Source organism: Danio aesculapii, chromosome 22, assembly GCF_903798145.1.
Source record: "Danio aesculapii chromosome 22, fDanAes4.1, whole genome shotgun sequence".
Classification (NCBI taxonomy): Eukaryota; Metazoa; Chordata; class Actinopteri; order Cypriniformes; family Danionidae; genus Danio; species Danio aesculapii.
Window position 1 is genome coordinate 27,541,259 of NC_079456.1, and position 27,751 is coordinate 27,569,009.

General features: G+C 37.0%; 1 protein-coding gene across 1 annotated transcript; it reads right to left on the bottom strand.

Annotated features, from left to right (window-relative positions):
- Nucleotides 1–7,424: 7,424 nt before the first annotated feature.
- On the bottom strand, nucleotides 7,425–14,866 carry nppc (natriuretic peptide C). The gene is made up of 3 exons (XM_056448055.1): nucleotides 14,664–14,866; nucleotides 10,976–11,274; nucleotides 7,425–7,776 (listed from the first exon to the last, which is right to left on the bottom strand). Coding segments are annotated over exons 1-3 (396 nt in total). The 5' UTR covers nucleotides 14,760–14,866; the 3' UTR covers nucleotides 7,425–7,775.
- Between the last annotated feature and the right edge of the window lie 12,885 nt (nucleotides 14,867–27,751).

A 27,751-nucleotide genomic window follows, 5' to 3' on the forward strand; every position in this document is an offset into this window, starting at 1 on the left:
GGTATTTTGGAGCTTTGAAACCAAGAAAAGGATGATGTTTTTTCCAACCAATAGAGGAAGTGACACTCGCAAGCCACATGACTGACATGCATGTTTTTAGCACTTCTTGAGAGCAGCATTGTTATGACCATAAGAGCTGTCTGCTAGGTCTTGTGTTTAAAAAAATATTTAATTGAAAAAAAACTAAGTTAAATATTACATAAAGCATAGTAGAACAATTGATTTCTGTGCTGACTTAATGGTGTTAATTATTTGGTTTTAATACAGGAACTGAAATTGGCACACTTCTATAATTCAAATCATTTTTCAAATGAAACGATATACCAACAATCCACCAAATGTGTTTGGGTTTTCCAATAAAACTTTCCAAGATGATTTGATAAGTTTCATCTTAGGTTCATTCCAAATCGCATACTTATATTCTACGCCATTTTGCAGTATAAATAGTATAAACAGTGCATTCACACTAAAAACTCTAAGAATAAGTGCACTTTAAATACCTGGATGATGCACTAATTTAACTATTAAAATGAAGTGTACAATGTTGGACACTTCATGCACTCAACGGCAGCTGCTTTGCCCATGTAGTGGAAGGGTGGAGCTATTAGTGTCATGATTACCAGCGATCTCTAACCTCCAAAGGTCGCTGGTAAGCACTCACTTTCACATGGACTACATCTTATGAACTACATATTCAGTCATGCCACACACACACACACACACACCTGCTCCAAGTCTCCACTGATTAGACTCCCACAGCTGATGCAGCTTCTGGACTGATTACACACACTACTTTAACAGCACACACACTCACTTCCTGGCCGAGTCTTGTTTACCTGTAAAGTGACAATTCAACGTGGTTTCCTCAGTCTTGTTTCTCCGTGTTTTGACCCTTGCCAAGTTTGTCTGTTTGTCCATGTTCACTGCCTGCCTTCTGACCTCTCGCCTGATATAGTGACTACGATTCTTGATTTGCCTTTATTTATCTGTTTGCACCTGTGTTGACCCTTGCTTGCCTGACTACCGAATAAACCTGCACTTGGATCCTAACGTTGTCTGTCATCCACGTGTTACAATTAGGCGAAGATGTTGGATTACTTGATTTATTTTGGATTGTGAAAACAAAATTCTTCTACGAGAGTGATTTGAACGGTTTGAATTTCCGCTTAGTAAAAAAAAAAAAAAAACCTTTAATGTTCTATTTGGGATGACACTACATACATATATGTTGTTGTTGAGTGTGTAAGTGCACAAGTACACAGTGGATAAGAGCATAAAGTATAGTGTGCCATTTGGGATGCAGTTCTTGTCTTTGATTGATCTATTCTGGTAAATGCTGCAATTTTTCTGCAATAAAGCGGTCAAAAATCCATGAATCAGTTGAATATTCCATAACACCAAACAGAATTCTAGTTCCCCCTAGATTTGCAACATGAAGACAGACAGATCCAACTTCAGCACTTCATTCACATTCTGTAAGTCACACTCACCTGTTACAGTGCTCTGTTATGGACACTTTAAGGCACTGAGTTGTTTAGTGTAATCTGGACTTCACTTCACATCACCCCTGATTGTCTTACTGTTCACAGCTGTTTGCCATTTGCCATTTAGTTTTGTCTCTTAGCCTGCATCCGAAATTGTACACTTCCATACTATAAAGTACTATGTGAGCCGAGTCGTTAGTCTGAATTCATTAATTTTCCTTCGGCTTGGACCCTTTTATATAATGAACCGCCAACTTATCCAGCATATATTTTAGACAGCGGATGCCCTTCCAGCTGCAACCCAGTACTGGGAAACACCCATATACACACAGAAATGCCAACTGACCCAGTCAGGACTCAAATCAACAAACTTCTTGCTGTGAGGCATAACCACTGAGCCACTGTGTGGCCCTGTCTGAATTCATAGTATTCAAGAAACAGTATGCAAAAAGAACTGATTTCTGGATGGACACTATACTATCCCATGATGCCATGTGAGAGAATTCATGAATATGACTAAAGCTACACAACTGACGTGGGTAGGTCATGTGATAATAACAAATGGCATATGTAGTAATTCTGAGCTTAGAGCAACTTTTCAAACAATAAACAATTATAAATGTTTGTTAGAATTTTTCTAACCTGTCTAGCTATATTCGTTTATGGTAAAAATAAATAAATAACAAATTTAATTCATTTCCATAAATTAATACACGGCTCCGCATCAGATTCCATTGCTAATTCACAATCCAGCCTTCTTTTTAAAGGCATCCAACCCCCCCCCCCCCCCCCCCCCCCCCCCCCCACAACCTACCCACATTCCAGGCTGCCCATCACACACCGTATACTATCCAAATGCATTTCTACTCTACGAAAGAATTATTTATCTACCCACACTGACCGAACCCTAGACACCATGTTCATACTCTCTTTTTTTCAGATTTCTTAGGTGTTCCGAAATTTCCATTACGTCAAAATTTGACCCAAACATCCACCCCACCATCTCAGAACTAGCTTTGATTGACGGGGAAACAATTTCTTTCCTCATCAAGCAAACAAAGCAAATCAATCACGCATAGGACACTCCATTTACATATTCAACATCCCCTCCTCTACACGCCCATTCCAAGCACTATTAGCATACATGCAATACAGGAAAACCCTCAGCTCCAGCCCCATCTCCCCCCTATTCATAGACGACTCATTCCACCGTTACACGCTTTTGGTTTCAAAAACACCTCAAAGCAAGCTTTCGCATTTCAGGCTTTACACCGGAATCATACTCCAGTCATTCATTTAGAATTGGAGCAGCCACCACAGCAGCACACAAAGGATTATCACAACAGCACATACAAACACTAGGAGGGTGGTCTTCTGACACTTTCAAATCATACATTCGCCTCAACCAAAGTCACCTTAAGGCAGCCCAAATGACAATTTCCAGATGAATCCATCATCTTACATCAACATTCTAATTTGCCTAGAGTGATGCTTTACAGATATTGGTTTTAAGGAAACGGGCAAACATAACCTATACTCCTTTTTTCCTTCCAACTATGTTTCCTTCTATCCAAACTTCTTAGTTTTCCCGCCACCCAGTGCTCCTAGGAGTCTCCCCTACTCCCTGACTCCTTTAAGAGCCAGCCTTTAATAGCTCATCTTACCCGAGCTGTGACTTCGTGCTCAAGTCACGTCACTGCCCCCCTAGAGTGAAGCTGTACAGCTATAGGCTTTAAGAAAACGGGCAAATATAGCCTATACTCCTTTTTTTCCTTCCAACTGTGCTTCCTTCTATTTAAACTCCTTAGTTTTCCCGCCACCCAGTGCTGCCAGGAGTCTTCCCTACTCCCTGACTCCTTTAAGAGCCAGCCTTTAATAGCTCATCTTACCGGAGCTGTTACTTCGTGCTCAAGTCACATCACTGCCCTCCCAGCCCAGCTACATTTGCATTTGCATGCAGCAAACCTGTACGCATCCGCTTGCGCTTTTGCACATCAAGGCATGCACATGCGAGTGATGTGGACGTGCGTCCACTTACACTCACGTGTTCAGACGCACGTCACACAGTATATAAAAAACATGCTGGCACCCCTAAGCTTACCCTCTAGTGGGAGTCTTCACCGCCAACCGACTCCCGCTAGAACCAGCCTTTGATAGCTCATGACCCGAGCTGTGACTTCGAGTCACGTCACTGCCCCCTTGCTAGCCCAGCTTCATTTGCATAAGCATGCAGCAAGCAAGTACGCATTGCCGCGATAGTCTGCGTATGCATGCATGTATACTTCAGCTGCATCAACTTCAGCTGATCCTCATCGCTAATCATTAGCTAGTCTATCAGAGCATTCCAAAACTTCTATATATATCCTGCCTAAACTTCATTCCTTATCTCCATTTTCAGAAACCCCCACAACCCCCCCCATCCTTCCCTTCTCCCTCCTCCACGGTGGCTCAGTGGTTGGCACTGCTGCCTCGCAGCAAGAGGGCTACAGGTTCAAGTCCTATTCGAACCAGTCGGCACTTCCTGCGCCGAGTTTGCATGTTCTCCCTGTTTGCGTGGGTTTTCTTCGGGTCCTCCGGTTTTCTCCCACAGTCAAAAACATGTACATAAGTGAATTGTAATACAGTCACAATCACCTAGCGCATACATGCCTAACCAATCAGTATCACCCATTACCCAGAGCACAGGGGCATTCGAGAAACACCTGATCTCGTACCCCTTCTAATGCTTATTGACCAGGCGGGAACCTTGGGCTCATCTATCTTCAAGCTCAGGGTTCTCTCCCGGGACAGCATGCCAAACCTGCTATCATAGTTGAGCATTATCTAAGTAGAACTCTTGAAATCAGTGATGTTGACCTGAGGTTAACGTATTAATGATATTAATAAATCAGCGATGATGACCTGAAGTTAACATGTTAATAAATCATGTTTATTAACATGTTAATAAAAATTAGGCTAACTTAATGCAAACTAAAGTTAAATGTTGCTCGTTCGCTTAGCTGGAAAAAAGGGCAAATCCATAAACAAATATTAATTTTACGATCATTACTGCTTCTGTAAACTTATAGAAAAAAACCAGTGATCTTACCTTTTCACTTGTCCTCCTCACTGGTGAAAATGGCAGGTGCGTGTGCCTGTGTGTGTGTGTGTGTGTGTGTGTGTGTGTGTGTGTTGATGATGATGTAATAACGTTTGATTGGCTGATAGGGTTGTTGTCCCTGGGTTATCATAAATTATGTTGGTCTCAGGACAACTAGCACTTGCTAAAATCAGGACGAGCCTCCAGGAACAGGGTTGGTCACCCCTGTTTTAAACAGACCAGAAGGACGCAAATTAGGAATAAATGGTCCCTTTATTAAAGATTGTTCAAATCTTCATTTTTTAAGCTGTTAGTTGACAAAAACAGTGCTGTTTTAAAATGTTTAAATCATTCGGACAGTTATTATATAGAAGAAATCAGGTTTTAATTTTCTGTTTCATTGATTGTATCCCAAATGTACAGGGCTGGCCCTGTATATGTATATATATATGTATATATATATATATATATATATATATATATATATATATATATATATATATATATATATATGAGGTAATGTCAATATCAGTATTTATGATGTAAGCGTGTATACAAATGTTTGATAATTGAATAAATAGTTTTGAGAGTGATGACTTTTGCAATGAAAAATGATTGAGAAGTTGTGACAGTTTAATTGAGAATCGACTCATCAGTTTTGATCAACAAGCCTTATGCAATTATTTTTTTGTCCAAACAACATACAACTGCACTTACTGTTAGCACACATGTGCCAAACCATTTGCAATTCACTTAAATCCATAAGAATGGCACTCTAAAGTTAACAATAAGCTAATGGTTTAAAGATCTAAACTTTTTTTTTTTTGAAAAATAAAACTTTAAGTCGAGAATTGAGTCAAACCAATTGAGAAAAACTAATAAAAAACAATCTTTTCCCTTGGATTTTATGGCCGACGGCGCCCTCTAGTGGCTAGATAGATAGATGGATGGATGGATGGATGGATGGATAGACTAAACATGACTTGTCCTCTTTTACTGGATAAATGTATTGTCATTTTGTTATTATTGTGTATTTTTTATGATTCATGTTTTTATTTTCTTCAACAATTTAACATTAGTTTACACATTTTACATTCATTTAATTTTCCTTTTCCCTCCCCAGCAACATAGTTGTAAACACAGGTAAATAATGTATTTATAATGGAATATTATATAGTACAATAGTAGAGACTAGCAATGTCTGCAAGTTTTCAATGTTGTGGGTAATGCATTACAAGTATGCTGTCATCAGATAATTTTTTTCAAGTAACTAGTGAAGTATTGCATTACATTTTAATTTACAAGAATGTATAGGAGTTAGTTTTTCCTTCAGCCTGAGCTTTATTCATGTCACATTTCACTTCTGGTATAAAAGGGCTTTTCATTTTTTTCCCCAAGATGTTTATTTTTTATTTTTTTCATTATTATTACATTACAGTAATACATTACTTTCTCAAAAAAGTAACTATGAGTATTACATTTAATTACTTTAATATAGGATTAATGCAAGATTGTAATGTATTACTTTTAATGTAACTTTCCCCAACATTGCAGTGTACAGTGCTCAGCATAATTAAGTACACACGCCCCATTTCAAAAATTAATATTTCTATCCTTTTCTCAGTTAATATAGACAGAGAAAATCTTTTCCCTTGGATTTTATGGTCGACGGTGCCCTCTATTGGCCAGTATGAATAAAACAGACATTATTCACCAGATAGATAGATAGATAGATAGATAGATAGATAGATAGATAGATAGATAGATAGATAGATAGATAGATAGATAGATAGATAGATAGATAGATAGATAGACAGACTAAACATGACTTGTCCTCTTTTAATGGATAAATGTATTGTCATATTGGTATTATTGTGTATTTTTTATGATTCGTGTTTTTATTATCTTCAATTAGTTTACACATTTTACATCCGTTTAATGTCCCCTTTCCCTTGCCCTCCCCAGCAACCTAGTTGTAAACACAGGTAAATAATGTGTAATATTTATAATAGAATATTATATAGTACAATAGTAGAGACTAGCAATGTCTCCAAGTTTTCAGTGTTGTGGGGTAAGCTGTCGTCAGATAATTTTTTTCAAGTAACTAGTGAAATATTGCATTACATTTTGATTTACAAGAATGTATATGAGTTAGTTTTCCACAAAAAGTAATGCTGGTTTCCGTTGCATTGACAGCTCTCTTATAGACATTTACATTTCCTTCAGCCTGAGCTTTATTCATGTCACATTTCACTTCTGGTGTGAAAGGGCTTTTAATTTTTTTACCCAAAATGTACGTTTTTTTTTTTTTTTTCTTTCTTTATTATTACAGATGATAAAAGCAACGCAAAAGTAATACATTACTTTCTCAAAAAAGTAACTATAAGTACCACATTTATTTACTTTTTTTATAGGATTAATGCAAGATTGCAAGGTATTACTTTTAAGGTAACTTTCCCCAACATTTCAGTGTACAGTGCTCAGCATAATTGAGTACACACGTCCCATTTAAAAAAATAAATATTTCTATCCATTTCTCAGTGAATTTAGACAGAGAAAAACCTTTTCTCTTGGATTTTATGGCCGACGGCGCCCTCTATTGGCCAGTATGAATAAAACAGATTTTATTTACCATACAATTAGACAGACAGACAGACAGACAGACAGACAGACAGATAGATAGATAGATAGATAGATAGATAGATAGATAGATAGATAGATCAGTTTCTGCTCTTCAGTCTGGTGTGCTGTGAACCGTACAGACTAGAAAGATATGCTTCGTTTGTTGCATTTGTGCATTTTTTTAATGATACTTAAAACATTTACAACTATTAGAGACAAAATAGTTACAAACAGAATTGACCTGCATTTTGCATTCATTTCAAAATGTTACATAAATAAAACTGATATTTATAAATATCTCTTTTATAAACATATAAATAGTGTTTTAAAACATAAATACATTTATGCCAGAATGAAATACATGAATGTACAGCAGCAGCAGCAGCAACAATATACAGCTTTCCTCATCCAAGTCATGGTCCGCCGTGAGTGTTTCTTTTTTTACATATGTTTGTTTGTTTGAATGATTTTTGTCCGCCTCGTCGTCCACTAGTGGTTCTTCGTACCATTAGTCTCAGTCTTTTCCTTTTTTTTCCTCAGAGAGAAGCAGCTCAGTTCGTCGTGTCCGCACTCGATGACATTTATGATGCTCTGAAAGAAAGAGCAGATTTACATGTGTTAGGCCATTTCACACACATTTACTGAGTTCTCTCTGCTTTCCTTTTTAATAACATACTGTGATGCATGTTAAGGCAAAAACTCAATAATACACAAGACATGTCATTCGTATAGTTTTAAAATGACTTGCCTTAAAGCAGGGGTGTCCAAACTCGGTCCTGGAGGGCCAGTGTCCAGCAAAGTTTTATTCCAACTCCAATTAGACACACCTGGGCTAGCTAATCAAGCTCTTACAAGGCATTCTAGAAACCAACTTGCCTCAACACAGCTGCAAGGATAAGCTAAAACCTCCAGGACACCAGCCCTCCAGGATCGTGTTTGGACACCCCTGCCTTAAAGGGACTTTGGTTAAGGGCACTCTGAACAAACAGGTGGCGATAAAGACACTCTAATGCTGAGTTCACACCAAACAGGGAATTAAGGCTGTTTCTCAATATGCGTTCTTCAGCGATCTTGTGTTCTCGTGTAACGTCATCATCAACTGCCAAAGTTCAGTTCCAAAACTCAAGACAGCAAGAACGGAGGACACATGAAAATTCTCGGATGTGTTCTTGATATCGCGCATCGATGCAGATTTGAGCACTGAACTCGCTTAAGTCGCAGAAGTCATTTCGACTGGTTAAAGGAGGTGGGAAGCACAGCATTTACTACAGATTTATTATTAAAGTTCAGAGATATAACTTATCTCAGGAGTTTCCCTAAATGAGATGGTGTAAGTAAATATTAACGAGAAAATCTTAATAGACGCATAAACACAATAAAGGTGTTTATTTGCTGAAATTTGTATTAAAATCTGTGTTATTTGTATTGTGAAAAGTATATGTGTAAGGTTTTTGTGCATGTTATATATATTGAAAAGGGAAAAACAATAAATCGCTGTATGAATGCTGTAATGTTTAAATAATTTTCCGTTAAAATGCTTGAAGGTCACGTGACCATCAGGAAGAACGCAGCATCTCATTTCTCAGGGCACGCGTTATCTGTTCTCGCGGTCTCTAGAGTTCATTCTTCCGAGGTGACCTGGCAAGACCTGTCTCCACACGAACGCAAGTCTATTCTCTGTGTTCTTGGAATTGAGAAACAAGTATTTGTGAGAATAAATTACAAGTCAATGCAAATGTGAGAATGATACAGAATACACAATGGGTTTGTCGTGAACGTGCTGAGTTTCAATCAATCACGTCAATCACATTTGGTGTGAACCCGTGTTATTGGCCAATATAGTGTTGAAAGTTTCAGTGCAAAATTTGCAGAGTACACAGAGGAATCAGAGAGTGAAATTCAATACCTTTTAAGAGCCTTTTAAAGAGTCTTTACATAAATTTTAAGACCTTAAAACCACTTTTTAACTGGAAACACTGGTGAGACATTATTCACACACTGAATAAAAATCTATTAAATCTAGCTGATTCGGCAGCATAGATATTTAAATTAAATGACGCCTACACTATTGTTGTCTATTTGAAGGAATGCGTCAATAGAGCCATCATTTTAGTACAGGGTAGCTCTCCATTGAAATGAATATAGGATCAAGGTGTAGTGGAGGACTGGCCATCGAGAGCCAGAGATAGATACGCATATATACATGTATCTATGATCGGGAGTCAGTATGCAAACATTTTTTTTTAAATTGCGAAAATTATAATTTACATGACTTTTCTATATCGATGGATAAGTGACCCCATGGGCATCGCAGACAAAGAGTGTGTGTTTTTGTGCATGAAAATGTATTATCCTCCTTCCCTGTTAAATTTGATCTCATTTAATTCAGGCAAACTTTAGCATACAACCATACATTGCACAGTCAAAATGTATATAAAATTTAATACCTTGCAAAATAGCATTTATGACTTTTTAAGGGCCTTAAATTTCTCTACATTGATTTATCAACTTTTTAATATTTTAAGACCCCGCGAACATCCTAATATGGGGCTGATTTTTATTGATTTTCATTCCTGCAGTAAGAGCAGCATCTGAAAATTTTAATTAGCAGAGTAATAGCACAGGTTTACTGTAAATAATGCAATGCACACAACATTTTGGGTGACATATCAGAGTTCAGATCAGAGGACAGATTGTTGGTGCCACTAAAAAGAAGAACTACATCCAACAGGAGTATCTGTGAATGCACAAGAAAGCTGTCTAAAAGAGATGTCTGGATGCTAATAAATCATAAAACATCAGTTGCCCAACTCACTACAGAATTAAATGTGCAGCTCGACTCTCCTGTCTCCACCAAAACTGTTGCTCTGGAGCTCCACAGGGTCAATATACATGGCCGGCTGCTATAGCCAAACCTTTGGTCACTAGTGCCAATGGCAAACATTGGTTTCAATCATTTCCCACATCCAGGAGAGTTACGGTGTGGAGAAGCCCCAAAGAAGTGTCCCACCCAGACTCTTGATGCCCAGAGTAAAGCATAGGGGTGGATCAGTGATGGTTTGGGCTGCAATATCATGGCATTCCCTAGGCCAGGGGTGGGCAAACTCGGTCCTGGAGGGCCGGTGTCCTGCATAGTTTAGCTTCAACTCTACTCAAACACACCTGAACACGCTAATCAGTGTCTTCAAGATCACTAACTATCTATAAGCAGGTGTGTTTGATCAGAGTTGGAGCTAAACTGTGCAGGACACCGGCCCTCCAGGACCGAGTTTGCCCACCTCTGCCCTAGGCCCAATGCTTGTGCTAGATGGGCGCTGGGTCACTGCCAATGACTACCCAACCATTCTGGAGGCTGTGCAGGACTTGTATCTATCAAGACAAACTGCTGATGTATTGGCCGCAAAAGGAGACCTGACACCATAATGATGAATTATGTGTCTAAAACTAGACGTTTCAGTTTTATTATGATTCCATATTTATTTGATACATTTTTCAATGAATGCTGCTTTAATACTGTGCATCCACCCTGATCGCACATGGAAACATAACATTTTATGTATTTTTAGAAGAGCTGCTAATTCATATAAAAATCCATATAATAATATTCAATGAAAACGTTACATTTTTAAAAAGAGGCATGTCCCCTTACACCTTACCCCTCATTGGCGATGATCAGATCATACTGAGATGTTCAAATGAGATTATATGAATATGAATTAGCCACTGAATGAAAAGTCGTGATCTGCGGTGTAATTTCGGTGGTCATGTGATCATGTGTTGATCTGCTTACCATGAGAGGTTGTTTATGGAGTGGTAGTGGGATGGCTGGCAGCCCATCCCACTCATGGTCCCTATCCTGTCCATCTTGTGTCCGAAGCAGCCGCTCCGGGCCGTCGCTCCGCCTTTCTTGGCTCCGGCTCTGTGTCTGCGGGACCCTTGCTGCTCGTTCAGGATCCGCGCCCAGGGGCCCCGCGCCCGAGTGTCCGTCCGGATGTCCCGCAGCAGACGCACCCTGTTCTCCAGCCTCCGCTGACTGTCATCGGCCTCCAGGAACTCAGACAGCTCCTCTCCCAGCAGCACCCTGAGGGACTAAGACAAACACACACACAGAGCGTCAGCACGTGCAAAGCTGCCTGCACACTCTCCAGACACACAGAGACTTCATAATGACTCTGGATTAACTCTACGGACTCTGACACATGTTGGGCTGATGTCTTAACCCAACATTGAGTTCATTTTTCAAATAAATTTAAAATATCAATTTTTAACCCCAAAATTTGGTTTATCCATATTTGACCCAACAGTGGATACATTTTTTAAAAATCTTAACACTTTTAACCCTACAGTTCAGTTTGCCCACATTTGACCCAATTTTGGGTTCATTTTTAGAACTACATTTAAAATAGCAATTTTTAACCCAATGGTTTGGTTTACCCATATTTGACCCAACATTGGATTATTTTTTCTTAATCTTAACACTTTTAACCCCACAGTTGAGTTTGCCCACATTTGACTCAATGCTATTTTTTTCGAAAAAATTTATTTAACACTTTTTAACCCAACAGTTGATTTTGTCTATAGTCTTTTTATTATTTTATTTAAATTTATTTTAAATGGTTGGGTTTGTCCACATTTGACTCAACATTTGGGTTCATTTTTTCAATTACATTCAAATTACACATTCTAATCCAATTGTTTTGATTGTCCATATCTGACCCAATGTTAGGTAAATTGTTTTGTTAAATGTAAATAACTCTTTTAACCCAATGGTTTGTCCATATTTGACCCAACATTGGGTTATTTTTTTCTATTACATTTAAATTACACGTTTTAACCCAATTGTTTTGTTTGTCATCATTTGACCCAATGTTGGGTTCATTTTTAATTAAATTTATATAACTCTTTTAACCCAATGGTTTGTCCATATTTGACAATATTTGATGTTGGGTTAATTTTTCAATACAATTTAAACAACTCTTTTTAGATCCCAATGGTTGGTTTGTCCATATTTGACTAATTTGGGTAATTTTTTTTATTAAATTTAAAGAAGATTTTTTAACTCAATGGTTGGGTGTGTCCTTATTTGACCCAACATTGGGATAATTTTTTCAATTAAATTTAAAGACGACTTTTTAACTCAATGGTTGAGTGTGTCCTTGTTTGACCCAACACTGGCTTCATTTTTCTCAGTTAAAATTAAACAACACTTTTTAACCCTACTGTTACCCTGAGTGAAGACAACCCAGCATTATTTAGAGTCACTGCAGAATGTAAATGGTCTTGAGTTTGGAGTATTGAGGACTCTGCATTTATGCAGAACACTATGCAGTCGAACATAAACTCACTACTTATAAAACATTAAATAAAGTCATTATATACACTGCAGAAATCTTAATCATCACAATTTGATTTGTTTCAGAGCTCAGGACCCACCATTATTACTCAGTATATTCACATCTGTGCAGATCACTTATTTTAAACACATTTTTTATTGTACACTGCATACAATTACAATTTATGTACTGTAAAAATGTTAATCGTTACATATTTGTATTTGTAATAGTATTTGAAGCTGGAAACTTGTGGTTTTAGCAGAAATCTATGCAGAACATGGTTGTTAAACAAACTTTTCTAAATGAACAGCTTTTTACAAAGTTAATATATTACTTAACATTTGGGCAGAAAAGTGTTGTCCACAATCCAGTTTATCTTTTCTTAAAATTAAATGCAAATACATTGATCATAAAAATTCAAACTGTTGCTTCAAAGCGGTTTTCCACCTTATCTTACTATAAAATGTAGGCTAATCTAAAATAAAGTATTTCAGTCATATTAAACAAGACCTTTTAAATAAATTATTTTTTTTAATTGAATGAACATAGATGTAAAATCATTTAATATTTTTTTTCAGCTATTAAAAACTATTGAAACAATAATTTCAGCAAATATAGTTCTTCGCATTACTGTCATCAATGTCTATTATTTAATTATTTAAACAATTTTTTATTTATTTTACCTTTTTTAAGTACGGTTTAGAAATAAAGATACAAAGCTGTCGCTGGGTATCGTTAACTTTATAAAAGTTTCTTTTCAGGCAAATAAAATGACACTTTAAGTTCTAATTTGTACCTTCAAAATACCAATACAGACCATTTCGGTACAAACCATTAGCTTTTGATAAGGCTAGCCTACTGCCCGACTGACAGCTCATCAACCTTTTTTATCTGCGAGTGTAAGTGGCAGAAACAGGTAACATGTTTATTAGTAGTACTTGTTTTTATGTTAAAATGATCATTTATAGTCTGATTCCCTGATAGATTCGGAGAAGAGAATGAACACAGCTCGCGCCAATATTTGACGCAAGTATCGACTAAATATATATGTGTTTGTTTGACGTTATGAGGAAAAAAAATCACAAATTAATGAATAAAATCATTATATGCTGGAAGAATTTGATAAAATACAAACGTTAAAATCCGAGAATACTCTGTTTTCTCTTTTTTTTCCATAGAAAATCGAAATTTCATGCAATTGTCAGTGTTTACATTTGGTCTTAATTGAATAGTTAGTATAGTGTCAGATTTATGAGTTGGTGCGCAATCGGAATCCTAATCAAACCCGATTTATTCCAAAATAGACATTTTTAGATTTGTTTTATTATTATTATTTTAAAAACAAGAAGCTGATAATATATTGTCATAAATACAATTCTCGAAAATGAATGAAGATGTTTTCTTAAAAAACATCGCGTCGTGAGAACAAGTAGCCTTCACTGATGCTGGAGTCGCTTTTGGGTGATGCTGAAAATGGGGACGAAAAGGAAAGTGTACATTTCGACCTCAAAATTATGCTTGTTTAATCAAAAACTCGCAGTTTTACAGACAATTTTACACATGTCACGGCTTAATTTCATATACGCGTCTTTTAATAGAGTTATCAGCTACAAAAAAAAAAAAAAAAATACTTTTATATAAAAGAAACCCCACACATTGTCGGCAAACAAAGAATAAATCCCACCTTTGAGGTTTTATATTCTCACATTCAAACTTCTTAATATAGTTTTAGAAAAGCAAACTCTAAACAGGGAAATAATAAGCAGCCAATGACTATATAAATTTCATAGTCCATTAGTGCTAATAATTTTAATTTGGCACCATCTGCTCTTAACAGCCTGTCATTAATTAATCTGTATTAGTTTTTAAAATTCTGCTTTAATATCTTATGTGCGAATATAAAACCAACTTTAAATAGCCCCAATGTTGATTTTAAGTCATAAATGTGATTGCAATATTCAAAATACTGTAATAAAAAAAAGTTGCACTCACGACACTTTATTAATCAATTTGTGTTAGCTCTTTTAAAAATGATCTAATTCACTATTTTATCGAACGCCATTATAAAGCCAACTTTACCTCAATAAATAATTACACCGCCTATATAATCGATAATAAACAAGCACCTGTCTGCATCAAACTCACCCTCTGTTCAGCCTGTGTCAGTGGTTTAGTCTCTGTCGTGCTGACTGAAAGGAGAGTCAGAATAAGTCCACAAGCCACCAAATGCGAGATGATCATGGTGATGAAGATGCTGATTCTGGGTCAGTGTTAAAAAGAAAAGCTGCTTTAATGTCGTCTTGAAAAAAGCACGCGGTCGAGACCCTTCATTTACTTCCAGAGGTGTCCAGCTCTACTCTTTACTCTAAGAAAATTCTGCTCAGGGTTTTTATAGGCGATATGACATCACTCTAGTGACGTCACGCCGGTTCCCCGCCTCCCTTTTTTTAAAACCCTTTGGCAGTTTCTTGGTCTCTGCGTCATAATAAGTTACCGGCCGTCGTATCAGTGACCGGCGCCGTGTCTTTGAGGAGATCTGAGATGGATGTTTTGGTTTTTTAGTCACTGCTTGAGAAGCTGCAGGTGGGGAAACTACAATCATACGTGAATACATTCATGATAACCGATGAATCACCGCTGACACTTGAACAATCAAACTTTTGTTCGATGTAAAAAAAGATGTTCGTCATTTAATTAAATCACTCTATTTTAATGCCATACAAAGTCTAAAAGTGCTCTTATCCCGCCTGAAAATCATAGTATGATAGTTTTTGAATCATACCATAGTAAAGCGTATTTTTTCCGTCTGTTCGGAGAAGTAGAAAAAGACGGTTATTCGCCATTTTATGAAATCACTCTGTTTTAATGCCACAAGAAGTCTAAAACTGCTTACAAACCGCATTAATTTTATAGTAAATACGACAGTGTTTATATAATAAAGTGATTTTATTATTGGATCTGAAGAAAAGTAGAAAAAGAGGTATATTAGACATTTAGTTGATTAAACCTCTGTTTTAATGCCAAAAGAAGTTTTAAACAGCTTACAAACCCCGCAAATTTTGTAGTAAATGGGGCTTAGTGTTATGTTATAGTGATTTTGATCTATCTATCTATCTATCTATCTATCTATCTATCTATCTATCTATCTATCTATCTATCTATCTATCTATCTATCTATCTATCTATCTATCTATCTATATGTCTGTCTGTCTATCTGATTTAAATAGGCCTACTGTAAAACAGGATACTTTAGAATTTACTACTTCATCTATCTATCTATCTATCTATCTATCTATCTATCTATCTATCTATCTATCTATCTGTCTGTCTGTCTGTCTGTCTGTCTGTCTGTCTGTCTGTCTGTCTGTCTGTCTATCTATCTAGTCCATCCATCCATTTGTCTATCATCTATCTATATGACTGAAAATATCAAATCTATCAATCTATCAAAAAATGAATTAAAACACTTTAAAACTCTGAGGCCAGTAAATGAATATATTTTTTAGATCAATTAAAAACAAATAAACAAATGTATAAACCTTCATAAATATATAAAAAGAAAATAATTTAAATGTATATTTTATTATATTTTTCTTCTCATTTGTATCTCTCTTTGAAGGTGTGCTGAATTTAAAACATGTTCCTAAATAATGCTATCATTAACCAGTTTTATGATTATCACAGTGTGTAAGGGTGTGTTAGCGAGTGATAAAGTCATGGAAAGAAAGCAGCTCCTGTGCTGCTCTTTCTGCCTGCAAACACTGTGTGGCAGTATTTGCTGATCTCAGACTACAGCAGATTCACTGCGCACACATTTACAATCATTTACAAACACAGCTGAAGTCAAAATCATTCGCCCTCCTGTGAGATTTTAATTCCTTTTCAAATGTGTCTCAAGTGCTTTTTATCAAGTGTTTGTATGCATGCAACAGAATACTCTCATCAAAATCCTTATCACACGAACAAAAAATTAGACTATATCTATAATATGCCCAGTATTACTGTATTGATCTAAAATATGGCGACTAAGAAAGAAAAAAAAAAAGCTTATAGTGTTTGAGAATAAAGTGGAGAAGTAAACACAATAGAGTGATCAGGGACCTCTACAATAGTGCAGACATAATAAATGAAATAAAGTGTAGATTAAGGATCCGATGGGCTGGACATGTACTGAGGAGGGGAGAAGAATGTCGATTGAAAAAGGTGATAAAATTTAATCCTGAAGGAAGACGACCCCGTGGAAGACCGAAACAAAGATGGTGGAATCAAGTAAAGGTGCACATGGAGAGGATTGGGACTACTGAAGAAGATGCGGAGAACCGATTGGACTGGAAGAGTTTTGTTGGTATCAACCTAATAAATATAACTAAATATAAATGGCCCCGGGAGTATAAGTAATAATATTGACCTTAAAAAAGAAATAAGAGTTTTTGCAGAAGAAAATATATTATAGGATATACTGTGAAAAACTCCTTGCTCTGTTAAACATCTTTTGGGAAATATAAAAAAACTCACAGGAGGGCAAATAATTTTGTCTCACAACAGTTTAAGTATTTAAAATAAGTGATCACATTCAGAAAATATCTGATGAGTGAGTCTACAGGACAGGCAAAAACCTTTCTTTTTTATTTTATTAATACATTTGAGATTTCTGGATTTTTTTTCAAGTTGTTGCAAACTAATTAAAAACATGTTTAAGTCTTTATTTTTTCACATTAGATCTGATCTTTTCCATTACTGTTAGATTTTATTTATTTATTTCAAAATGTATTTATTTATAATTCTATAATCATATCATTTATTTATTTATGTATTATTGTACAATTATTACCATATTATTATTATTTATTCTAATTTCTCCACTTTAGTAGCGCTTACTGCAATCTTGACAGTTTTAATGATGTCTGTATACTAACAGACATCCCAAGTTGGGGTGACGTATCTGAAAACGAGGAGGGGGGGGGGGATGGGTGTGCAAAGTATCTGAAGAGCGTGGAGGCATGCGGTGGGGAGGGGTGCGCAACGTATTTGAGGACCAGGGGGAGACACGCGATTTCCAGTAGATTATTATTCGGATGTCTGTACTAATGGGTTTGTTCATCTCTCAAATGCCTGTTTTTGTTTCTCTAAACATTCACTAATTCATTTTTATCTTCTTTTTGGGGCCAGGTTGCGGGGGCAGCAGTCTCAGGAGAGAACCTGAAACTTACCTCTTCTCAGACACTTCCTCCAGCTCCTCTGGGGGAACCCGAGGTGTTCCCAGGCCAGCCGAGAGACATAGTCCCTCCAGTGTCTCCTGGGTCTTCCCTGAGGCCTCCTTCCAGTGAGTCATGCCTGAAACACCTTCCTAGGTAGGCGTCCAGGAGGCATCCAAAACAGATGCCAGAGCCACCTCAGGGAAGTGGCTCTCCGAGCTCCTCACCCCATCTATAAGGGTGCGCCACCCTGCGTAGGAAACTTATTTCGGCCGCTTGTATCCAAGATCTTGTCCTTTCAGTCATCATGACCCAAAGCTCATGACTATAGGTGAGAGTAGGAACGTAGATTGACCGGTTAAATCGAGAGCTTTGCCTTTCGGCTTAGCTCCTTCTTTACCACAACAGACCAATACATTGACAGCATTACTGCTGCCGCTGCACTGATCTGCCTGACAATCTCACGTTCCATCCTTCCCTCACTCGTGAACAAAACCCAGAAATACTTGAACTCCTCCACTTGGGGTAAGGACTTTCCTCCAACCTGTTCTCTAAACACTTTATTCCTAATGCCTTAGTGATGTGTTATATTTTGACTGCCAGAATGAGTAAAAAACTTTTATGTCAACAAAATCTAATGAATGTTTTGAACCCAGTGTTCAGACTATTTTATGTAAATGTGTCAATTTAATTCAATCCAATTCAATTCATCGTTCTATAGCACTTTTACAATGAAGATTGTGTCAAAGCAGCACAGAAGTTCTAGTAAATCAAAATTGTGTCAGTCTAGTTTTCAGAGTTGAAGTTCAATTTAGTTCAGTTCAGTGTGGTTTAATTTTCACTGCTGAAAGTCCAAACCCTAAAGAGCAAATCCATCAAGCTCTGCAGCTCCACAAGTCCCAAACCATGTAAGCCAGTGGCGAGGAACAAAACTTCACCAATTGACGAAAGTGAAGGAAAAAAACCTAGAGAGAAACCAGGCTCTGTTGGGCACGACCATTTCTCCTCTGGCCAATTTTCTTGTGTAGAGCTACAGTCTAGGAGCCGGTAAATTGATGAGTCAAATGAGTAAATCCTATGAAATAATACCTCATTTGCATATTTAAATACTTGTGATACAAAAATGTTTGCAATTCTGGTACCACTTTATTTTTATGACCCCATTCATTCATTCATTTTCCTTTGGCTTAGTCCCTTAATTCATCAGGGGTCGCCACAGTGGAATGAACCACCAACTCATCCAGCATATGTTTTACACAGCGGATGCCCTTCCAGCTGCAATCCAGTACTGGAAAACACCCATGCACATTCATTCACACCCATACCCATGCGTTTGGACTGTGGGGGAAACCAAAGCACCCAGAGGAAACCCACGCCAACATAGAGAGAACATGCAAACTCCACACAGATGAGGTTCCTCTGGGTGCTCTGGTTTCCCCCACAGTCCAAACACATGCGCTTTAGGTGAATTGATTAACTAAATTGGCCGTAGTGTAGGAGTGTGTGTGAGTGTATGATTGTGTATGGGTGTTTCCCAGTACTGGATTGTAGCTGGAAGGGCATCCTTTGTGTAAACATATGCTGGGTAAGTTGACGGTTCATTCCGCTGTGGTGACCACAGATGAATAAAGGGACTAAGTTGAAGGAAAATAAACGTAGAGAGAAGTGTTTCTGCAGGTGGTTTGACAAGCCCACTCACCTGTGTGAGGCACACTAAAAGCAGATCTTGATGGTCAATTCTAATTTTGTAACTGTATCCGATTTTTTTGACAGCCTGTTTACATCATCTTTAAAAAGTGACTCGTATCCGATGTCTGAGTTTACACTGTGCGAGGCAAAGGCAAAATGAGCAGGAAAAACAAAGCAGACACTGACTGACAGCGGATAATAAAAGAGCGCTCTTTTCTCCATTCCTGTATTCAGTCTGTTCGCGGGGTATCATTTTTTATGTTTTTAACATGTTTTACTATAATTAATTAAAAGTTCTCATTTGTCTGTATTCTTTCCATCTAGGCTTTTTTCAACCAGTAGGCATTTTAATGTCATGTTAATAGCGTGATTTATTAACGTGATGTATGCAGCAGTTTTACATTAGTTTATATTGTTTACGTGGTGGATGTTGTGCTCACGCGTTTTTGTTAACATACTTAAATATTTGTGCTACATGAAAGTATAAAGGCTTTTTTGTCCAAGTATGTAAGATTTAAGGTGTGGAACTCTGCTGAAGTGTGTTCTGAAATGAAAGTGTCAGTGTTGACGTCATTCGCTACAGTTTTTAATGACGAGCGACTCGCATTGACAGGTAAAAATCTGATATACCTGCCTAGCAGTGTTGGGCAAGCTACGTGAAAAATGTAGTGAACTAAGCTCTTAGCTACTCTACTTAAAATGTAGCTTAACTACACTAAATGCTACCCTCTGGATAATGTAGCAAGCTATGGTAAATGCTACTTGGCAAAAGTAGCTTAGCTACATCTAAGGTATTTTGCAGTTTTTGTTTTTAAAAGCTTTTAAATCAAACTTAAATCAGAGTCAGTCATATCTTATAAATAAAACTGTCAAAACATCAGAGTCCAAAAAGAGTATTTTTCAACTCATTTGAATTTAAATGTATTCTCTTTCTATTCCTAAAGATGTTTGGTGACTCTTAGTTTAATGTCTGTAACTGTATAGTAACTGTTTAAGTGCACCAAAACATATTGGCTGTATTCACTGAGAAATGGATCAAAATAATTTTTTTAAAGAGGAGGTATCACCTCATTAATATTTTATGAGGCAAGCACAAGGGCGTTTGTGATTGGTTGTCTATTGGTAAACAATTTTCTACATCACACCTTTAATATGTTAACAAAACCCATTGAATGTTTTTAATCCAGTGTTCAGATTTATTTTATGTAAATGTGTCAAAAGAGTAAATTCTATGAAATAACACCTCATTTGCATATTTAAATACTTGTGATGCAAAAATGTTTGCAATTTTTTTATCACTTTATTTGTATGATCCACTTAATGCATTTTGTCATCTGAAATACAGTTCAGACCTCTTTTTGAGCAATCAGCATCCAATCCATCTTTATTGTTAAAAATGTTCTGTAATATTGATAATATAGTTTAGAATACTCTTTGCAAAATGTCAAAAAAGCATAAAAATGACCAAAACAAGAATAATGGCAACATACAAGACTAATATGACTTACAAAAAGCAAATATTTTGGTAAGGACATCCTTTCATAAAATAGTTACGACTTGGTCTACTAAAATGAGTGACCTTTGGCAAAGCTGCACACCGATCCGCAGTGCAGTTTAGCAGCTGTAAAAGGTGGAACGAGATTTTGAAATGGAAAAACAGATATTTCTTGGTGGTATTTGACAATGTGAAATCAAACGGGACACAGATTTTATGTACAAACTCTCACATTGTGGAAAATATCGCCTCATTTCCCTCAGTTCTGTAAAAACCCATCACTCTTTTATTACTCACATCGATAATTATGTCTAAAATCAGGGGTATAGATTTATTAATTTATTATAGTGCTCCGGGCAAAGATGAATCACAATTATTCACATCCAAAATAAAAGTTTGTTTTGACATTATATATGTGTGTGTATTACATACAGTGGGTACGGAAAGTATTCAGACCGTCTTAAATTTTTCACTCTTTTTTATATTGCAGTCATTTGCTAAAAAGTTCATTTTGTCCTCATTAATGTACACACAGCACCTAATACTGACAGAAAAACTGAATTGTTCACATTAATTAAAAAAGAAAAACTGAAATATCACATTGTCATAAGTATTCAGACACTTTGCTCAGTATTTAGCAGAAGCACCCCTTTGATCTAATACAGCCATGAGTCTGATTGAGAAAGATGCAGCACGTTTTTCACACCTGGATTTGGGGATCCTCATTCCTCCTTGCAGACCTTCTCCAGTTCTGTTAGGTTGGATGGTAAACGTTGGTGGACAGCCATTTTAGGTCTCTCCAGAGATGCTCAATTGGGTTTAGTCAGGGCTCTGGCTGGGCCATTAAAGAACAGTTACAGAGTTGTTGTGAAGCGGCTCCTTCATTATTTTATCTGTGTGCTTACGGTCATTGTCTTGTTAGAAGGTAAACCTTCAGCCCAGTCTGAGGTCCTAAGCACTCTGGAGAAGGTTTTCGTCAAGGATATCCCTGTACTTAGCCACATTTATCTTTCCCTTGATTGCAACCAGTTGTCCTGTCCCTGCAGCCGAAAAACACCCCCACAGCATGATGCTGCCACCACCATGCTTCACTGTTGGGACTGTACAGGACAGGTGGTGAGCAGTGCCTGGTTTTCTCCACACATACCGCTTAGAATTAAGGCCAAAAAGTTCTGTCTTTGGTTTCATCAGACCAGAGAATCTTATTTCTCACCATCTTGGAATCCTTCAGGTGTGTTTTAGCAAACTCCATGAGGACTGTTATGTGTCAGGCCAGTTTGCCATAAGTTCCTGACTGATGGAGATCTGCAGTGATGGTTGACTTTCAAACAACTTTCTCCCATCTCCATCTCTGGAGCTCAGCCACAGTGACCTTTGGGTTCTTCTTCACCTCTCTCACGAAGGCTCTTCTCCCCTGTTAGCTCAGTTTGGCCAGATGGCCAGCTCTAGGATGGCTTCTGATCGTCCCAAATGTCTTCCATTTAAGGATTATGGAGGCCACTGTGCTCTTAGAAATGTTAAGGGCAGGAGAAATGTTTTTTTGCCCTTGGCCAGATCTGTGCCTTGCCACAATTCTGTCTCTGAGTTCTTTAAGCAGTTTCTTTGACCTCGTGATTCTCATTTGATATGACATGTATTGTGAGCTGTAATGTCTTCTATAGATTGGTGTGTGGCTTTCCTAATCAAGTCCATTCAGTATAATCAAGCACAGCTGTACTCAAATGAAGGTGTAGAACCATCTCTAGGATGATCAGAAGAAATAGTCAGCACATGAGTTAAATATAAGAGTATCACAACAAAGGCTATGAATACTTAGGAGCATGTGATATGTCAGTATTTTTATTTGAATAAATCTGCAAAAATGTCAACAGTTCTGTATTTCTGTCACTAAAGGGTGCTGTGTGAACATTAATGAGAAAAAAATAGACTTGTTTGTAGTGTGATCGACATTTTGGCTAGTTGTAGATGAGTTTGGAAGCAACTCAACAGTTAAATGATATTTTAGCAAATTGAACAAAATGACTAGAAAAAAAAGATTCATTCTATTTGTTAAACGTGACTATACATTGTAATTTTAACTTCAAAAACAAGGCAACTAGCTAAAAAGCTTTTTTTAGTTGAGTTGGGTTAAAAGTTGAGTCAACTCAAAAAAATGCACAGCACGTTTCCTTACAATTTTTTTACAGTTTTTTTTACAGTGTATAGTTCATTCCGCAAGAATGAATCTTTTTTCAAGTCATTTCGTTCAATTTGCCAAAATGTCATTAAACTGTTGAGTTGCTTCCAAACACGTTTACAACTAGCTCAAATGTCGATTACATGACAAACAAGCCATAACTAGATTGCTATAAGAAAAATTGGTAACACTAGTTTGATGGTCCATTTGAGTATTAATAGACTGTCTGCCTAATATCTGCTGATGCTGCTCCTTCAACAGACATTTAACTGACTATAAAAAACTTTGCAAGTACATGTCAACTTTCACTAACCCTAACCCCAACCTAACAGTCTACTTATAATCTATCGAACCATCAAAATAAAGTGTGACCGAAAGATTGATTGTTTACCTGGTCTTCTGTCTGTGATTAGCTCAGCCCAGCTCTTCTTCGAGTCTTGAAGAATTTCAACTTTGAGTCATTCATTCTCGTGACACAGACAGTCCCATATGAGCATCACCAGCATGATGTAGTAACCTGGCCACTATTCTGGATAAAGAACGGCTCAAAATCCCTCTGGCCACTGTACAGGACAGTCTGTCATTACTAAGATCAATTGATGCTTTTTTTTTCAACAGTGAAATGTCAATAAAATGATCCAAACTTCCCATCACTACTCATGGCTGGTTTTGTGACCCAGGGTCACATAAAAATCCTTTATACAGTGTGGGAAATAAGTATTGAACACGTCATGTTTTTTCCAGGGAATAATTAGGGATGTCCCGATACAACGTTTAACTTTTTAATTTAATTTTTACTTTATATAAATGTTATTTTTTATCACCATTGTTTTACTTAAAATCCAAAAAAGTACACTAGTTCTCAGTGTATTGTATAAAAAAATGAACACTGAAATCTCAGTTGCTGGTAGCCTATGTACTAACTGGGGAATAAATAAATTCCTACATTTTGAAAATAAACATACATGTGAAGTTAATAAACATAAATTGACCATTTTAAATAAACATATTTGTCCTTCAGTAAACATAAATAAACTATCTTAATTATCTCGGTGCTGAAAACAGTGTGAGACAGTTGTCTGTAACTCGGACCGAATGTTTTTATATGACAAAAGCCCGCATCTCCAATCACCGAAAACGGCAAGAAATCTTTAGCAATGAACACCCCCATTGCCTTTTTCTTATTTTTACACGTGTCTCAGAACCAGTTGGGTACACTCTAAAAAACGTTGGGTTATTTATTTAACCCAGTGGTTGAGTTAAAAATATTTGGTGCTTTGTTGGGTTATTTTAAACCTTTTATTGGGTTATTTATTAATAACTCAACCAGTTGGGTTACAATTTTTGAATTTCAACAGTCAACTGATTGAACTGACACAGAACTGCTGTATGCATACGCGATGTTGTTCTTGCGTTATAAAGTTTATGCAAGCTCTAATGCAGTAATATATATATTTTTTTAATCAAATTGCCTCTCCGTGTCATGTTTTTTTTATATCTGTTTCACCTGGACTCTTAATTATTAATAATACAAGCGTGCGCGCTTCATAGCCGATCTACAAGCGGATAGAAACGCTTTCTCTACCTCCGTGTTCATCTCTACAGCTGTTTTGGAGGAAGAGACATTAAACCGGAGTCGCGTCCAGTCTTGTTAAAGGTATGTTATGTTGTCTTAAAAAACAGTCCTTTCGCTAGGAAATTATAATGTAACTAAATGCATAACCTATATTTGCTACATTTTGTTCAGGAAGTTGCTAGTTTTCCCAAGAAGTACTGAATCCAAGCATTATATTATTATTGGTTATTATTCGCCACTAGATGGCGCTGAATGGATCGCAACGTGAGAAAGTTATCCTGGACAAGAGCAGAGCGGAAGCTTGCTACATTGTCTTTTATCAGAAGAGGATTCATTATCCATTTCAAGGTACTTGATTATTAACTATTGAAAGTTAAATGTTATTATTACTATTTGTGTGTATTATATTATAATTTAGACAAAAAATAGGAGATATTAAACTTTCTGCACCGCCTTATACATCAGATCCAGTTAACATCCCACCGAATCAAAATAACCTACAGTGCTTCAAAATCATAGAACAGGAAGAGCTAGATAAAATTATAAAGAGTTCTAAACCAGCTACGTGTATGTTGGACTCAATTCCAACTAAAATATTGAAAGAATTGCTACCTGTTATAGGAGAACCTCTTCTTAACGTTATCAACTCTTCTTTATCTTTAGGCCATGTTCCAAATCCTTACAAGCTAGCTGTTATTAAGCCTATTATTAAAAAACCACAACTGGACCCCAGCAACTTAGCTAATTATAGACCTATTTCAAATCTTCCATTTATGTCTAAAATACTAGAAAAAGTTGTTTCTGCTCAATTATGCTCCTTTCTGCAGACGAACAATGTTTTTGAAGTGTTTCAGTCAGGTTTCAGAGCTCATCACAGTACAGAAACTGCATTAGTGAAAATAACCAACGATTTACTCTTAGCTGCTGACCAAGTGTGCATCTCTCTATTAGTTTTACTCGATCTTAGTGCGGCATTTGACACCATTGACCACGGTATCCTCATAAATCGCTTAAAATCTACAGGTGTCCAGGGACAGGCTCTACAATGGTTTAAGTCATACTTAGCTGACCGTTACCATTTTGTGAATATTAATGGACTGCCTTCACAAGTCAGCCCAGTAAAGTACGGGGTGCCTCAAGGATCAGTTTTAGGCCCTTTGCTGTTTACAATATACATGCTACCCCTGGGAGACATTATTAGAAGACATGGGATCAGCTTTCACTGCTATGCAGATGATACTCAATAATATATATCAACTAAACCTGACGAGACGTCTAAACTGTCCAAGCTAACTGAGTGTATTAAAGATGTTAAAGACTGGATGACCAACAATTATCTTCTCGTAAACACAGACCAAACTGAATTATTACTTATGGGCCTAAATCCTGTACACAGCAGATCACACAACTCGACCTACAATTACAGGGATACAAAGTTAGCGTTAGCTCTACTATAAAAGATCTGGGTGTCATATTAGACAGCAATTTAACTTTTAAAAATCATATATCCCATGTCACAAAAACTGATTTCTTTTATCTAAGAAATATCGCTAAGTTACGAAGTATGCTATCCATCTCAGATGCAGAAAAGCTAGTCCATGCTTTTATGACTTCTAGTCTGGACTACTGTAATGCACTGTTTGCTGGCTGCCCAGCATCCTCTATTAACAAACTTCAATTAGTACAAAATGCAGCTGCCAGAGTTCTTACCAGGTCTAGAAAATTTGATGACATCACCCCAATTTTATCCTTCTTACACTGGCTGCCTGTTAAGTTTAGTATTGAATTTCAAATATTGCTTCTTACATATAAAGCTTTAAATAATCTAGCTCCTGTTTATCTAACCAATCTTCTGTCTCGCTACAATCCAACTCGCTCTTTAAGATCTCAAAACTTAGGGCTTCTGGTAGTACCTAGAATAGCAAAGTCGAGTAAAGGAGGTCGAGCCTTCTCATTTATAGCTCCTAAACTCTGGAATAGTCTTCCTGATAACGTCCGAGGCTCAGACACACTCTCCCAATTCAAAACTAGATTGAAGACCTATCTGTTTAGTAAAGCATACACTCAGTGCACCACTTAGCGGGCTTCCACACAGATTTCTGCACCTTGTTTATATACACTATGAACAGCAGCTACACTAATTATTATCTTTATTCTCCATTTCCACCTGGGGATACTCCTCCCGAGGCCCTCAGACTATGCAGAGTCACTTATTCGATCCAAGACTAAAGACGAGATGATCCCAAGGTTTCCATGTCCTGGACCAGGCCGTATCCTGAGCAGCTACTGTGGTGGTCATGGAGGAGTGGATAACATGAGACTGATTCCTGTGACGCTTCAGAGACATATGAGTCTTAGCTGAGGCCAGCTTCCAGCCTCCGCCGCTGAGACTGCAGCTCTGCACAAGACGTTTGGCCAGCGAAGAAATTAAAATGGTCGTGCCCAACTGAGCCTGGTTTCTCTCAAGGTTTTTTTTCTTCACCTTCGTCAATTGGTAATGTTTTTTTTTCCCTCTCCGCTGTCGCCACTGGCTTGCATGGTTTGGGATCTGTAGATCTGCGCATCGTTGGATTTGCTCTTCAGTGTTTGGACTCTCAGTAGTGATTTTTAAACCACACTGAACTGAGCTAAACTGAACTGAACTTAAACACTACAAACTGAACTCCACTGTTCCAATTTACTATGACCTTTATGTGAAGCTGCTTAGACACAATCTACTTTGTAAAAGCGCTATACAAAAAAAGGTGAATTGAATATTGAAGGCCCTGAAAATTGCATTTTCCCTACATCTTATACTAACCTACAGGGATAAAACCACAACCTTGATAATGTTAGATGCTAATATAAATGTTTAATCGGTTATATATGTCATACAACAATTAAATATAAGCATAAAAAATTATATATATAAGTATTGTAACATCTGCTAGCTTTGTATAATAATAGTAGTAATATATGCTAATAAACAATAATACAAAGCCCTTAAACATACATGTCCTTGCCCAGTTTTCAATTCAGGTGAGATTTTAGTGGTGCTGTGACCACTCAACTGATAAATGTTGTCTGTCAGCTCATGTTAATTTGTGGTTTATTTTATTTTTT